Below are 17,231 nucleotides of genomic sequence, written 5' to 3'. Positions count from 1 at the left end.
ACAGTGGCAATTTGCATCTATGATGCTGCTTTAATGTGGAAAAATGCCTCCAAGCACTACAGGGGTGCAATAAAAGAAATGCATAGCCAGCCAAAAGATGAGTCTGGAAGTGACAACAGCATAAATAAGATCTTACTTGCAGATGGGTTGAGATAGGGATGAAAGTGGGTGATGTTATGGACATAGAACTGGTTGATCTTTATGCTGGAGAGGATATGAAGTGGGAAACTTAGTTGGGGATTGAATGCAATGCCAAAATCGCAAACAGTTAGATTTCAGATGAAGCAAGAATCAGGCAAAAGATGAATTTGGTGGTGAGGGAGTAGAGTTGGCAATCGGAGTCAAACACAATGTGCTAGATTCTCCATCCCGGCTGGCTGGAACGTCGTCCGTCCTGCCCACCCACTGGTGCCTGCATGAAATCCATGATGCGTGCCAGCAAGGCGAATGTAAATAAATGCAAATGGGTCTTCATGACCAATTTGTATCTATTTAGCGGGCCTGGTGCCCTATGCTGCGACCTCCTGTGATTCTCCGATTCTCTGGTCCCCGCAGCCAGGAATCATGTGGGCGCGGATGACTTGTGGTTTCTACCAGCATGGCCCTAGTGTGGTGCCAGGGCCATGCTGGTAGAAACCACCCGAGCCTATCCAAGGGCCAACCTAAACACATCAAAGAGAGGTAGATGGTTTGTAGAAGATGTCAATCACAGACCACTACTAGAAAGCAATGAATGGCTTTCAGCTAATGGATCTGTGTGAACCAGACGCAGGTCACAACTGCTCTTCTTCGAGGAATAGACATGAGGAGCTGTAAGGATAAGTATTACAGCTGTAATTCTTCTCACTGCCCCTGTCTGGACTGCTCTCCAGCTTCCAGACCGGGGTCTCTTTTCTGGCGAATTGGGGTCTTTTATGCAGGGTCTTTTATGTCCCTGTGGGCGTATCCCTCTCTCAGGGGTCCCTGTGGAGGCGCCCTCTATTACAGGGGTCCCTTTGGGGGCGGTGGGAGGGTCACCCATGTACTTGGGTATGGGGGGGAACCCCGATTTGCAGGGGAGGGGCTGGCCGGCTGTGGGACATTCCTATTCGGCCGCCCGCTCAAGATGGCGGCCCGATAGCGGGATTCCTTGGGAATCCCTTGTATTCCAAGCCATACATATATTTGCATGGCAAGGCATACGGAATTGCATCCTGCTTTACGACCCCAAGGGGATTGCAAATCTGGTGCAATTCAGCTGCGTTAGGAGAACATAGTCTCCAGCCCAATGGCTTTGGTCTTCGGTGTTCAGTTGGAAGAACACATGGCTTATTTCTCCTCATGATTTTGCTTTTAAATACCCTAATTGATTTTATATCTATCATCGTCTGGGATGACGCGTCACAATCCTTTGCATGCAGACCTTTTTCCTAGATTCACTTTTAATAAGTTTTGATTGAATTTTTAAGATTCAAGTGTCGAGTTGGCTCATTGCTTTCACTTCTGACTCGAAAGGTCATGGGTTCAAGCAGAACCCCACTGCAGAATTTGATCATATAATCTGTGTTGACACATTAGTACAGTAGTGAGGGAGCACCCCATTGTCGGAGGTTTCTTTGAGATCGTAAACCGAGTTCCCAATTGCTTATTCAGTGTCTGTAAAAAAAATTCCTTGATGCTATTCAAGGAAGAGTGGGAAACATCTCAACCTGCACCAGCAAATTAGATTTACTGCCCATTTAATTTGGAATCTTGTGCAAATATATTTGCCTTCATAGCAGTGGCTACACTGCTGGGGAATGTTGTTGGGTCACTACAATATTCACCCCATGTCAGTGTTCATCTATAGTGTATTATCTCAGATTTATAATAACTTGCTAACTGAAAAGAGTGTTGAGGTCACGTGGTACATTGTCTTGGTATAAAAGAAGACTGTGGCAGTGGTCCCCATTCACTCCTAATATCACTCCTAATAGGGATTTTTCACAGTAACTTTATTGAAGCCTACTTGTGACAATAAGCGATTATTATGATTATCACTGAAGCCTTCTCTTTTAAGGCAAGTTGAAATAAGTGGATTTTCCCTAGAGAGAAAGAGAGGGTCAGGGTATTAACTAGTCACAGGTCTTTTTTTGTAACTTGGGTGATGTCTTTAAATAGCATTTACAGCTAATGAACAAGTGTTAAAAAATGAGCTGCGCGTCCTGCATGTATTTTGTTACTGAAGTGTCGCACCCTAACTAAACTGCCTGTTAAATTAAATGATTGATGTTTGTTCAGATTAAGGCATATTCCTGTTTCTTACATCGTGCCAAATATTTCTCTCTTCTTACTTTTTAACGCTGGTCATCTCTTTTCCTCATTGCTAACCAGGAGCTGCAGGTAAGTTGCAGCCTGGTCCGGTGTTTTGTTGCGTTCTTGTCTTGTGTGTGATAAATGGTGAATGTTAATTAATGGTGTAGTATTACTGTGTAGGGCCTTAGTGTTCTGTTTATATTTGTGTGCAAATTTTGGCCCTTTCTAGAACATGCCTGCACATAAATGTGAAAAACAAAATTAACAAACAATACACTGATGTAAAAGCATGAGCTAACTTTATGTTCTTCAGGTAATTTTAAATGTTAAATGCTGTAAAGTATGTTTAATTATTATTAATTGGTTATCTACTTGCAGAAAGTAGCATTATAAATTATAGTGAGCTACTTGTTTATTAATGTGGTTGACTGCATGTTTCATGTATTGCACACTATTACTTCTGGGTATTTCAGTAAATCACAAGGGATTTACAGCTGAATTGGTGTAGTACATTAAGGGAATAAGCTACTTTAAAAACACCTGTAATGTACAATCCCATAATGCTGTGGCAGCATATAAATTGATCCTATATAATGTAATTTTAAGAAAAATCCTGTTAAGAAAAGATAAGTTAAAAGTGATGCTGTTGCAGGGTGAAAGCATGGACAACTTTAATTGGGGTGTGCGGAGGCGGTCATTGGATAGCATTGAGAAGGGAGATACACCATCACTCCAAGAGTTCCAGTACTCAGGAAGCACACCCAGTTTAAATTTAACCAATCAGGAGGACACTGACGAGTCATCTGAAGAGGAAGTACTGACTGCGAGTCAGATCTTAACCCGGTCACAGATGGTGAGTCATTGCTTTTTTCTTGTATTGCAGTCTTTTTATATTTATAGTTTTGATTCACACATTATCATAAGAGATGCATTGATTGAACTTTAGGAAAATGTGAATTTCCAAGATATGTGTCAATTCAATTCCTTTTTTGATGATTTCCCAAAGTAGTTGCAATTTTGTCAAAAGCTAGCTACTCATGGATCAAAATTATTATTGTAAGTAACATGAAATTTCTCTTTCTCTGAAGAAAATCTGCTGTCTTAACATATTAAAAATAATTAGTCATTCGGATTGTGAAAGCAATTACATGAATTATGCAATTTGAACAAAACATTAAGTGAAACACATTTTAAAGTGCTTTTCAGAACCTTTGTTTAAATAAAAATTATATCCAGGTATGTGTGCATGTTTAAATCCCATACTAGTTTATTATTTAAGTTTATAAATGTCCTGGTTTTGCTAGAAGACACCAGGGCAAACTGGTGTCTTTTTATTGGTTTATTGAAAAAACTTTTGCTTAATAGTGGCATTGGTTTTTTTCCCTTACCAGTCCCAAGTGCTACCTGCAGCTATTTTGTTTCACTTAATTGGTAGTGAGATTTCTCCATGGCTACCATCAGTGCACAGTGGGGCGAATCTTGCTGGTTTTGTTTCCTTGTATCACATCATAGAATTGCTACAGCACATAAGGAGACTCCTTACCTGCCCAGCACTGCTGGGTGCCAGCAAGAGTACATTAGCTATTCCCTCCCTTGCTCTTTCTCCATAAGTCTTGTTTTCTCTTCATAGATATTGATAGTCCAAGTCCTTTTTGAAAGCTATGATTGAATCTACCCCCACCACTCACTTAAGCACTGCATTCTTAGATCCTAACCACTCAATGTGTTTAAAAAAGGTTTTTCCTTTGTTTTCGCTTCCTTTGCCATTCATCTTGAAACTTTTGTTCTTGATCCGTCTGCTAACAATTTCTCTCTATCTACTCACTCATTCCATTCTCTCATGGCCCCTCATGATTTTGAATACCTCTATCAAATATCCTCTCAACCTTCTCTCTAAGAAGCTTCTTCAGTCTCTCCATGTCGCTAAAGTCCCACATCCTAGAACCATTTTCGTAAATCTTTTCTGCACCCCCTCTAATATCTTCACATTTTTCTTAAAATATAATGTCTAGAATTGTCACAATACTCCTTTTGAGGCTAAACAATGTTTCATAAACATTTATCATAACTTCCTTGCTTTTGCACCCTATGCCACTCCTTTTAAAGCCCAGGAACCTGTATGCCTTTTCTTACCCTGCACTGCTACCTTCAAACATTTATGCACATATACCATTTGTACCTTTTTAGTTTATATTTCCTCTCCTCTTCCCACCAAAATGTATCACTTCATGCTTCTCTGCATTAAATTTCACCTGCTACATCTCTGCCCAACCGCTTGTCTACATCCTATTGATGTCTCAATAGTGGCACAGTGGTTAGCACTGCTGACTCACGGTGCCAGGGACCCAAGTTCGATTCCGACCTCGGGCAACTGTCTGTGTGGAGTTTGCACATTCTCCCCCATGTCTGCATAGGTTTTCTCTGGGTGCTCCGGTTTCCTCCCACAGTCCAAAGATGTGCTGGTTAAGTGGATTGACCATGCTAAATTGTCCGTTAATGGGATTACGTGGATAGGATGGGGGATATTGGTGCCTTTGAGGAGGTTCTGCATGTTATCTTCTTCTTGCCTCTCTAAAATCTGCCTCCATTACCTTATCTGTCTTTATACTGATGCATTCTACCAATGTGGATCAAGTCTCTTGACTGCTCACTCTTTCCCGCCCTTCCCCATAATGTTCGGCAGTGCCACCCTGGACCCTGACCAGGGCAGCAAAGTACTAGGCTGGAGTCACATCTGCGGCCCACAGAAATGTCTGTCCTGTACTCTTAACCATAGAATCCCCTGTCACTATTGCATTCCCAAATTTCCTCTTCTTCCACCACACCCCACACTGCCATAATAATACAAGAATTGGGAGTAGGCCCATTTGGCCCGTCAAGCCTGTTCCATCATTCAATAAGATCATGGTTGATCTTGAATATGTTCAATTGACCCTGCTTCTGCACAGACTAACAACCTTCTGAGAGAAAAAAAAATCTCCTCCTCTAGTCTTAAGTGGGAGACACTTACTCTGTCCCCTGGTTCTAGATTCCCCTACAAAGGAAAACTCAGCATCCAACCTGTCAAATCCCCTCAGGTTCTTATATTTTCAATAAGATCACCTCTCATTCTTCTAAACTCCAATGCATACAGGCCTGAACTGTCCAACCTTTCCTTGTAATACAACCGCTTTCATCCCCAGGAATCAGTTGCATAAACATTCTCTACACTCTTTCAAATGCAGTTATGTCCTTCCTTAAATAACGAGACCAAAACTGTACACAGTACTCCAGATATGGTATGCCTCAGGCCCTGTACAGTTGTAGCAACACTTCCCTACCTTTGTACTCAATTTCGCTTCCAATAAATGCAAAATTTCATTTGCCTTCCTAGTCACTTGCTGTACCTGAATACTAACCTTTGTGATTCATGTCCCAGGACATCCAGATACCTCTATACCATAATGAATTATCTCGCTGTTTAAATAATATATTGCTTTTCTATATTTCCTATCAAAGTGAACAAGTTCACATTTTATATATATTAAATTTTCAAGTTCACATTTTCCCACATTGTACTCCATCTGCCAAATCTTTGTCCACTCAGGTAACCTATTTAAATCCTTTTGCAGACTTACATTCCTACCTTGGTGTAATCAGCAAAAATAGCTACCATACATTTCATTCCCTTCATCCAAGTCATTAATTTAGATCATAATTAGTTGAGGCCCTGGCACTAAATCCTGAGAAACACTACTAGTTACAGCTTGTCAACAAATTTGTGCAGAAACCATCATGATTTTGCTGGATTGAAAGGAAATAATTAACAAGGTAAAAAGTAAAAGAAGACATTTGGTAATGCTGGAAATGCAGAACATTGTTAGGATAAATCACTTTCCATTTGATACAAAACAATCACATTTTCAGGAAACCAGTATAGTAATTTACATTCTGCAGTTGTTCAAAACAATCATCATACTAAAGTTAGTCCATTTTGTCGATCCTGTCTTACCATTTCATTTCTTCAATATTGTTTCAGTAATCCAGACTACAATATACAAAGCCCTATTGGGCTCACATCACAATTTGATTGTTTTTATACAAGCTTAATTAACCTCATCATTAAAAACCTCTGATGTTCAGAATCGCATGTTCCAGTTACTTTCAGAACTGGATTGCTGATCACACAAGAAGGTAGTTAGTGTAGCTGCTTCAGCTGTAAGAGCTGATCTGCAAGTAACATAAATACTTATTCTATGAAATTTGCTGCAGCTGATATATTTTGCTCACTAAAGCTTTGCTGACTTTTCTGGGCAGAGACATAAGTATTTTAAACAAGAACCGAGAATGATGGATGAAACAGGTCTAGCAGCATTTAGGGAGAGAAACAGAGTTAACGTTTCAAATCCATTTGACTATTCATCAGAAATAAGAGAGAGGGAGAAATGTGTTAGATATTAAAGTAACTGCGATTGCAGCAAGATGTAGCAACTTTAAGAACAAAAGAAAGATGGCGTGGGCGGTGGGGAGTTATTGAATTGGGACAATAAATATATGGGATATTTTTCTAAAAACGGGTTTAAGATGGATGTGAAAGGGAGTTGTGGTGATGACATGTAGAAGGAGGTCACACATAAGGTCTCTCTTGCTAGAGTCCTTAGTTTTTGGTTCTTTTCACCCGGTTTCCGGGGGTAATTGATGGCCAAATTTGTCCCATTTGAGAGTCTTTTGGGTGAGGATGTCAAAAGGCGCAAAAAAGAATATTGGAAAGGAAAGTGTGACCAGCAGCCCTTCTCGGGGAATTGAACAAGGTGTGGAGTCCTGCTGGATTGAAGATGGCGGAGGCAGGCTCGTTGTATGGGGCCATATCTATCACAGTGGACAAGCTGACAGAGGTAATAGCAATTCAGCAAGCATTTCAAGAGGCAAAAGAGAGAAATGACGGAGACCCTCAGAAAACCGGTAGATGATGCAATGGTCCCAATAAAAGAGGCTTTGGGGAAGACTTCAGAGACAGTGCGGGAATATAGTGAGGTGTCGAATGGGGTGAGGAGACACTGTCGGGACATAGTGATCAGTTGACCTCCCTCGATGCTGAGCTGCAGAGGGTGGAGGACAGAAACAAGGCCTGAGAGCTACGATCGAGGATCTGGAGAATAGGTTGAGGCGACAGAACCTCAGGATCGGGTGGAGGATCCGAAGCTGACTGAATTTTTCAAGGCCGTGTTAGTCCTCCAAAGGGACTGGCAGTCAAGGGGCTTGGCATTGCCGAGTCTGATATATTATTATTAGGCGCCATATGTGGAGAATGCGCTGGGGTCCTGTAGGGATCCGGAAACTGTATGGTGCGAATGGAATCGGAGTCGTGTCGGGGTTAAGGGCATTGGTGATGGTCTCGCTAGGGTGGCAAGGTGGCGCAGTGATTAGCACTGCTGCCTATGGCTCTAAGGATCCGGGCTCTATCCCAGTCCCGGGTCATTGTCTGTGTGGAGCTTGCACATTCTCCCATGTCTGTGTGGGCCTCACCTCCACAACCCAAAGATGTGCAGGGTAGGTGGATTGGCCACACTAAATTGCCTCTTAATTGGGTTCTCTAAAATTTATTTAAAAGGTGATAGTCTCGCTACCGTTTTCTCCAGGGAACTCAGTAGTGGTCTCCACGTTTAAGATTTGGAGACAGTTTTGACAAATCTTTTAATTGGGGGCGGTATTGAAGTTGGTGCCGATCTGTGCAAACCAATTGTTTGAGCCATTGAGGCTGGATGCTAGTTTTAGGGGATGGGTGGAGAAGTGGGTGGAAGGGATGAGGGACTTGTTTTTAGAGGAGCGATTTGTGAGCATCGAGGAATTGTCGGAGAAATTTGGGCTTTCACAACGGATGGTTTTAGGTAACTACAGGTTTGCAACTTCACAAAAAAGGTCTTCCCAACATTCTCTTTGGTGCCTCCTTCCTCATTGTTGGGACGGGTTTTGTCACTGGCAGGGATGGAAGAGGGGAGCACGTTGGGGTTTATGGCAGGATTATGGTGCAAGAGGAAGTGTCTGTGGAGGGGCTGAAGGCTAAGTGGGAGGAGGAGTTGGGGTTGGAGCTGGAGGATGGGGTGTGATGCGAGGCTCTGGCAGGGTGAATGCAATATTGTCATGTTCGAGGTTAGGGTTGATACAGTTGAAGGTAGTGCATTGGGCCCATTTGACCAAACCCAGGATGAGCAGGTTACTTGTGGGTGTGGGGAATGTATGGGAGAGGCTTTGCTAAGCGTGCACATATTCTGGTCACGTCCTTTCCCTTAGGGGCCATATTTGGGGTGTCCGACCTGCCAGAGCTGCAGACTAGGGCAGGGGCAGATGTCCTGACCTTCACCTCACTGATTGCTAGAAGGGGGTGCTGCTGGGGTGGAAGTCAGCTACTTCACCCACTGTCTCAGTATGGCTGGGGGATCTTATGGTATCTTTATATCTTAAGAAAGTTACGCACAACATGAGGGGGACAATTGAGGGGTTTTACCAAAGGTTTATTCTGTACTTTAGAGAGCTGGTCACCGTTAGTTGTTAATTTGGGTGGGTTGGAGAACTGGAAGGGGGTCTCTCTGTTGAGGATTGTGCCGCATGGAGGGGGGCAGGGTTTCGGGCGGTTTGTTTATTGTTTCATTGTGGTATTGTTTATGTATGAAAGTTGCAAAATGTGAATATAAATAATTTTTTTTAAAAAGATGGAGGAGAAAGGTTACAGTCTAACGTTGTTGAACTTCATGTTGAGTCCTGAGGGCTGTAACATGCACAACTGGAAGATAAGATGCTGCTCCGCCAGCTTGCGTTGGGCTTCACTGGAACATTGCAGCAGGCCAGTGACCGACATGACGGTATGAGAGCTCAGTTGGCTAGGCAGCTGGTTCGTGATGCAGAGCAAGGCCAGCAGCGCGAGTTCAATTCCCGTACCAGCTGAGGTTATCCATTAAGGCCAGCCTTCTCAACATGGCCCCTCGCCTGAGGTGTGGTGATCCTCAGGTTAAATCACCACCAGCCAGCTCTTCCCATCAAAGGGGAAAGCAACCAATGCTCATCTGAGACTATGGCAACTTTACCTTTAATTAATATTGGTGGTGGAATATTGGCATTCATTGCTAATGGAATAGAGTATGAAAGTAGGAAGTGCTGTTACAACTGTATAGGGCATTGAGTACTGCACACAGCTTTGGTCCCCTTACTTGAGGAAGAACGTAAATGCATTAGAGACATAGAACATAGAACATTACAGCGCAGTACAGGCCCTTCAGCCCTCGATGTTGCGCCGACCTGTGAAACCACTCTAAAGCCCATCTGCACTATTCCCTTATCGTCCATATGTCTATCCAATGACCATTTGAATGCCCTTACTGTTGCAGGCAGGGCATTCCACGCCCTTACCTACTCCTGAATGAGTAAAGAACCTCCCTCTGACATCTGTCTTATATCTATCTCCCCTCAATTTAAAGCTGTGTCCCCTCATGCTAAACATCACCGTCCGAGGAAAAAGGCTCTCACTGTCCGCCCTATCCAATCCTCTGATCATCTTGTATGCCTCAATTAAGTCACCTCTTAACCTTCTTCTCTCTAACGAAAACAGCCTCAAGTCCCTCAGCCTTTCCTCATAAGATCTTCCCTCCATACCAGGCAACATTCTGGTAAATCTCCTCTGCACCTTTTCCAATGCTTCCACATCCTTCCTATAATGCGGCGACCAGAATTGCACACAATACTCCAAATGCGGCCGCACCAGAGTTTTGTACAGCTGCAACATGACCTCATGGCTCCGAAACTCAATCCCTCTACCAATAAAAGCTAACACATCGTACGCCTTCTTAACAACCCTCTCAACCTGGGTGGCAACTTTCAGGGATCTAGATCTCTCTGCTCATCCATACTGCCAAGAATCTTACCATTAACCAGTACTCTGTCTTCCTGTTATTCCTTCCAAAATAAATCACCTCACACTTTTCTGCATTAAACTCCATTTGCCACCTCTCAGCCCAGCGCTGCAGCTTATCTATGTCCCTCTGTAACTTGTAACATCCTTCCACACTGTCCACAACTCCACCGACTTTAGTGTCATCTGCAAATTTACTCACCCATCCTTCTACGCCCTCCAGGTCATTTATAAAAATGACAAACAGCAGTGGCCCCAAAACAGATCCTTGTGGTACACCACGAGTAACTGGACTCCAGTCTGAACATTTCCCATCAACCACCACCCTTTGTCTTCTTCCAGCTAGCCAATTTCTGATCCAAACTGCTAAATCACCCTGAATCCCATGCCTCCGTATTTTCTGCAGTAGCCTACCGTGGGGAACCTTATCAAACGCTTTACTGAAATCCATATACACCACATCAACTGCTTTACCCTCATCCACCTGTTTGGTCACCTTCTCAAAGAACTCAATAAAGTTTGTGAGGCACGACCTGCCCTTCACAAAAACGGTTCAGAGGAGGTTCATTAGATTGATTCTAGAGATGAAGGACTTGTCTTATGAAGAGACACTGAGCAGTTTAGGCCTCTATTCGCTGGAGGTTACAAGAATGAGTGGAAATCGAATTGAGGTATTAGATGCTAAAGAGGATTGACAGGGTAGATGTAGAGCATATGTTTCTTCTTGGACATTCTGGAATGAGAGGCCATAGTTTTAGGCTGATGGTTGGAAGATTTAAAACAGAAATGAGGAAGGATTGCTTCACTCAAAGAGTCATGAATCTCTGGAGTTCTCTACCCCAGAGCGCAGTGGACACTGTGACACGAAACAAATTTGAGGCGATAGATAGGTTTTTAATTTGAGGGATGAAGGGTTTCAGGGAGCGAGCAAGATGGAGATGAGATCAGCGGTGCAGGCTCAAGGGGCTGAATTGTCTATCACCAGAAATAGAGACAGAGAGGTCCAAACTTTCCACCCCACCAGCCTCTGCATTCAAAGGATTATCCTCTATCTTTTACATCACACTCTAGCATGATACTACCACAAAACACATTTTCCCTTCTCCTGCCCCATAAGCTTTCCACAGGCACCACTCCTTCTGTGACACCCTAGTCCACGCCTCCACCACACCCAAATCCCATCCCCTTCCCACCAACCTTTTCCAGCAGTCGCAGAAGGTGCAAACCTGCACCTTTACCTCCTCCCTCCTCGCCATTGAAGGCCCCAAATACTCCTTTTAGGTTAAGCAGCGTTTCACTTGGGCAGCACGGTAGCTTTGTGGATAGCACAATTGCTTCACAGCTCCAGGGTCCCAGGTTCGATTCCGGCTTGGGTCACTGTCTGTGCGGAGTCTGCACGTCCTCCCCGTGTGTGCGTGGGTTTCCTCCGGGTGCTCCGATTTCCTCCCACAGTCCAACGATGTGCAGGTTAGGTGGATTGGCCGTGATAAATTGCCCTTAGTGTTGGGTGGGGTTACTGGGTTATGGGAATAGGGTGGAAGTGTTGACCTTGGGTCGGGTGCTCTTTCCAAGAGCCGGTGCAGACTCGATGGGCCGAATGGCCTCCTTCTGCACTGTAAATTCTATGATAATCTATGACTTGCATTTCCTTCGGTTTGGTCTGTTGCTCCCAATGCTGTAATCTCTACATTGGGGAAACTAAATGCAGACGGAGTGACCACTTTGCGGTACACCTTTGCTCAGTCTGCAAGTATGACCTCAACCTTCCTGTTGCCTGCCATTTTATCTCAGTATCTTGCTCTGATGCACTTATGTCTGTCTTTGGTCTGCTACAGTGCTCCAGTGAAGCAAGCATTGAGAGCAGCATCTATCTCATCTTCCGATTAGGCACATTACAGCCCTCAGGACAACATTGACTTCATCAACTTTAGACTGTGACCTTGCTCCTCAATCTTAAACCCCTTTAAAAAAAATATCCGATAAATTTATTGTCACAATGCAATAACCCTCCTCCCCCTCTCTCTCTCTCTCTCTCTCTTTCCCCCCCCCCCAATCCTCCCACACCAGGCCACCTGTCTTGTTCTTCAAGCTGCATCTTACATAGAAGCATAGAAAATAGAAGCAGGAGGAGGCCATTCGGCACATCGGGCCTGCTCCACCATTCATTATAATCATGGCTGATCATCAAGTTCAATACCCCAAGAGCTATATCTACTTCCTTCTTGAAATAGCACAATGTTTTGGCCTCAACTACATTCTGTGCTGGTGAATGTGACAGATTCACCACTGTCTTGGTGAAGAAACTTCTCCCCTCAGTCCTAAAAGATTTACCCCTTATCCTCAAACTATGACCCCCAGTTCTGGACTCCTCCACCATTGGGAACATTCTGAATTTACCCTGTCTAACCTGTTAGAATTTTGTTTGTTTCTATGAGATCCCCTCTCTCTTCTAAACTCCAATGAATATAACCCTAATTGACCTAGTCTCTCCTCACATCACAGTCCTGCCATCTCAGGAATCAACTTGGTAAACCTTTGCTGCACTCTCTCCATAGCAAGAACATCCTTCCTCACATAAGAATGCCAAAACTGTCTTTTTCTCTTGTTCTTGATTCCCTCTGCTCTGAATCCTTACATCTCTCACAGGTAGGTTAGTATCTAACACAATTATCCCTTTCTTTAGTTCTGATGAAGAACCAAACGGACTTAAAATGTTTTCTCTGCAGATGTTGCCAACCTGTTGAGTTTTTCCAGCATCCACAGTATTTTGCTTCTTTACATATGTATTATAATTCTCTAATAACAAAGTTCTAAAATGTTCCAAGTGCTATATCTATATGGTAACATTATTGATGCAGTGTAACAGTGAACACGTATTGAAAGAATTGGCTTTAAATTTGACCAACTGTATATTTGAGCCAGCACCAGAGTTCTAAAATTACAACATTGCACTTGGCACAATTTCTGGAGAATTTGCTAATCGGGGGCAGAGGTCAGTGCAACCATTTTGCAGCACTTTAGAGTTTCTGAACATCCATGTTGAATGAATCTAATGGAATCATAGATTGAGGCATCACAGAGGGTGTTATTTTGGCACCTTATTCTTGTACCATCCCTTTGGTACAGCCACCTAATTAACCCCACTTTTTAGCTTTTTCACTGTTTAGTCCATTCCAAATATTATTCCAGTTCTCTTTTGAATTTTACAGATTCACCAATCTTTCAAGCAGTGCATTCCAACTTGCAACAACAAACTGCGTTGAAAAAGTATTTCATGACCCTTCTGTTTTTTCCTTTAAATTTGCACTACAGTTGTGCATGACTCTACACGGAGAGCAATTTTTGTACTGAAACCCCACCCCTCCTGTGCAGCTAAGCACCTCTGTTGTTGTGGCCTTGGCTCAGGAAGTATTTCCCAGATGAACCATTTCCTTTTCCAGTCGTCAGAACTGAATATCAGTTGACAGAGCAAGATACACACAAGTATCCCACATGAATGAGGTGCCCTGCCCTCTCTCTATTTGACTAACTAAACTTAGCTGAAATAAATTGAAGACTTGCTTAAAAAATACATTCACTAGCTACTCAACATTTTCCCTTGTGCTGACGTCACTTTAATGTTTTTTAAGCTCACTCCCTGACCCTCTTGCCCATCCTATTCTGTATTTCTTCACCCAAACCCCTACAGGTTTGTGCCCTTTATCTTCTGGCTCTAGTTATAAAAACTTAAGCAATTTGCAAAATTGGCTGCACAGTTTTCAGAAGATATAACTTAGCAAACGGGCATTTTAATTTCAATGAATATCCAATTTTAAAAGCTCGGACAAGTTCAAGTGATTGTAGAACTTGTGAAGAACTCAAGCACGCTAGCTGCTGAATGATTAATGCATACTGCCTCTCCCTCTTCATAAGGTTTTATTGTGAAATTTAAGTACCCATTTTTGTACTTAATATAGGCAAAGTGATAGTTCTACACCAGAATGTTTATAATAAAGATTTCAAGTTAAAGACATTTATGAACACATATATGCATACAGTTTTCAGATAGGAAACCGATTGTTTCCACAATTCTCTTGACAGTCAACTAATGGAGTGTTTACTCACAGCCCACTGACATAATACATTGTTCAAATATTTAATGTCAAACTTTGTTTCTGGTTCACCATGCATTCTGGTTATAATAACTATTATATTGAGTGTGAGGTTTTTTTTCATTGGTGTAGTTAAGCTTTAGTAATAAGAAACATATTCAAATGGATTTATTATTTGTAATTTCCTGTATCCCTCCCTTAGCTAAACAGTGATTCAGCAATAGATGATGCTGCTCCAAACCATGTGGATTTTCTGCTGCATTTACGAGACACAGCAACCAATATGGTGTCTGACGAAGCACCACTGCCCAGAGCTGACACCCCAAATTTAGAGACACCTCTTCCAGATAGCGCTAACAACCAGCTGCCTGAGGTGGGAAGCAATGTGGGTAGAAATTTGGGTTGGTGCATGGCTGATTTGGGATCTTTTTAATTACATTTATTCCTGGTATACTTCTGCACTGAAAATTGATCAAACATTGCAGATTCACAACCATATGAAGTTTTAATATTTTTAACCTGTGACAGTGTTTAGACAGGATGTGTCTATCATAAGATCCCTAAAAGGGTTGTCTTTAGATGGATGAATTGTTTGCACAGGTTAAAATAAATTCCTTTTGTATAATAGATTTAAACAGCACTTTTGCAGAAATATAATTTAACGATGAAATTTGTATTCTCTCTTGATTAATCCTGTGGCCTTCAAGGGTGATGGTGATTTTGCTAAACAACTAATTTTAAGAAATCTTGATTCTGGGCTTGGCAATGTTAATCTTTTCTTGGCTTTGCATATTGCACAATGATTGTGGGTTGAGATTGCGGGTGCTAGCCTCAGGCTTGCTGTGTTAGCATATCACCCATGTCACTCATCCTTAAAATGACAATGTAAAGGCATTGGAATAGGGCTGGTTAGTGTCACCTTTGGGGCTAAACCTAATTTGTAAGTATGATAACATTCCTTTTATACTACATTACTAATATAAGTTCAATTTTTTATGTCTAGCATCTTTAAATTGCTTATTTGTAGTAAATAAATATTGCAACTGAAATTCCTGCCAAATTTATTGCTGTTATTTAAGCAGTTGGGCATAGAACTAAACTATGAATTGCCTTTTACTTTTATGAAGGAAGGTGTATTTTCAAAGTGAGAGGTGGTAATGCACATTTTGCTCCTATTGACTGCATCAAATGCTTACACATCAATTAAAGCATATATGCGATGTAGAGTAAATCTTTCGCACTGCCCCTGCAAAGTGCCTTGAAAAAAGCTTAACCAGTGTGTGGTTTCCACATTCCTATCTCAGATATTCTGTGGATTCTGCGCAAGATTGATAACTTAGCAACTATTTGTGCTAAACTATGAGACAGTTCTATATTGTTGACTTGTACCAACTGTAGACTAATCAAAGTTATGAGGGACATTCTAAGAGTTGTGGCAAAGATGACAAAACCGTAATACAGGTGTGTTGCAGTATTTCTGGCCAAATGGAAAGGTAGGCCAGGATCCTCAAGGTGGGAAAATACCCAGTTCAGCCTGCCCACTTCAGGAGAAACTATCCGCAAGAAAAGGATCTTCATTGTGGATGGGTGAGGGCTGGAGTTAACCCGGGACAAAGTTCAGAGCAGCTGCAAGGGCTGTGAGATGCAAAGGCAGGCTGCTAAAGAGGCCCACCTTGGTGCTGTGGACTTTGTCCCAATTAACATAAAAACAGGACCTCCAGCCCTAACTCCTCACAGCTCTTCCCTCCCCACTCATTTCACATGCCCCCAAAACACTCAGTATGACCCCTCATGCCCCCAGGCCAAGGTATGTCCCCCATATTAAAATATGCCCCCAGGCAATCCCTATGACTCCCATGCCAAGGAATGGAACATCCATGCCCATACACTGTGTAGAACCAATGAATCCTATTTTGACACTATGGAATGTTATTAAAAAAATTAAAAAATAATTTGATAGCTTTCCACCTTCTTAAAAATCTCCACGCCCAATTGATGTGTTAATATCCATACTCTTTAACATTTCAGTAGCTGAATCTGCAGGGACTTTAAATATTTTAATCTTGTGTAAACAAACATTGTGAAATTGACAGCAGAGATCAGAGAGGCAGAGCTGTCAATCATATATTTTCTGGGGTTCAGTTGTTTTAATACTCTAATGCATACCTGGCTTCTCAGCAAAGCATGCATAGTGAGCCATGGCTGAGAGCCCAGAAATTAATTAACTTGTTGAAACACCTGAGCCCCAAGAAAAATGTTGCTTGAATGAATCTGGCTTTCTGATCTATGCTATAATTGTTACAATGTTCATTTACAGAAGAGATTTCAAGTGCCTACAGTTTCAGCTGTTTAAACTTCTGGATCATTGACACTTTTATTGGACTATAGTAAAAATTATTTGTATTTTAAGAACATGGAAACTTACCAATTAATAACTTTGTGTTAAGTCTTTTCTTTCTATATCCAGCTGTCACTTCAAAGTGAATTGCTTCTGTACAGTGTATAGTGCTTGAAAGGGCTTGAGGCTGTCATAGTTTGGCATGGGGCATGAAGGGCCTTCGGGCTTTGGGGGGTGTGGGGACGTACTTTGTCATGGAGGGCATGAGGGACTATAGGGGTTATTTGTGGGTGCATGCATTGTCATGGGGAGTGTGGAGGGACATACTTTGGCATGGGGTTGCGAACATGAGAAGGACCATTTGAAGTTATCTTTTTAAAAGGTCCCCGCAGACTGTGTTTCACAACACCTCTGAGGTGCCATGAACCGCAAATCATTGAAAACCGAAGGACTAGGACATACCTATCCCAACAATGGAACCGGCCAAGTCAGGAATGAAGGTTGTGGGATTTTGATCCAAACCACTCCGCGCCCTTTAGTGCCCCTGTTGAAAAATTGAAACCGCGACAATGGGGTCGGAAATCCCAGAATCGGGTCAGGTCACGGCTGCCATTTTAAAGGGCTCCCAAGTCATCCTCACTCAATG

The 17,231-nt window shown here is 42.4% G+C and overlaps 1 protein-coding gene across 4 annotated transcripts in view; it reads left to right on the top strand.

The window, feature by feature from the left end:
- fryl (furry homolog, like) overlaps positions 1–17,231 on the top strand; it is a 683,156-nt gene that overhangs the window by 561,527 nt on the left and 104,398 nt on the right. For 2 of the 4 annotated variants that reach the window (XM_072496733.1, XM_072496732.1), the window contains 2 exons: positions 2,927–3,127; positions 14,450–14,632. In XM_072496733.1, the coding sequence (XP_072352834.1) occupies positions 2,927–3,127; positions 14,450–14,632 (384 nt within the window). The remainder of the gene's footprint in view (positions 1–2,926; positions 3,128–14,449; positions 14,633–17,231) is intronic. The other 2 variants (XM_072496730.1, XM_072496731.1) reach the window with 1 other exon arrangement.

Source organism: Scyliorhinus torazame, chromosome 3, assembly GCF_047496885.1.
Source record: "Scyliorhinus torazame isolate Kashiwa2021f chromosome 3, sScyTor2.1, whole genome shotgun sequence".
In the NCBI taxonomy this organism is placed as follows: Eukaryota; Metazoa; Chordata; class Chondrichthyes; order Carcharhiniformes; family Scyliorhinidae; genus Scyliorhinus; species Scyliorhinus torazame.
This window is presented reverse-complemented; position numbering and strand designations above follow the sequence as displayed.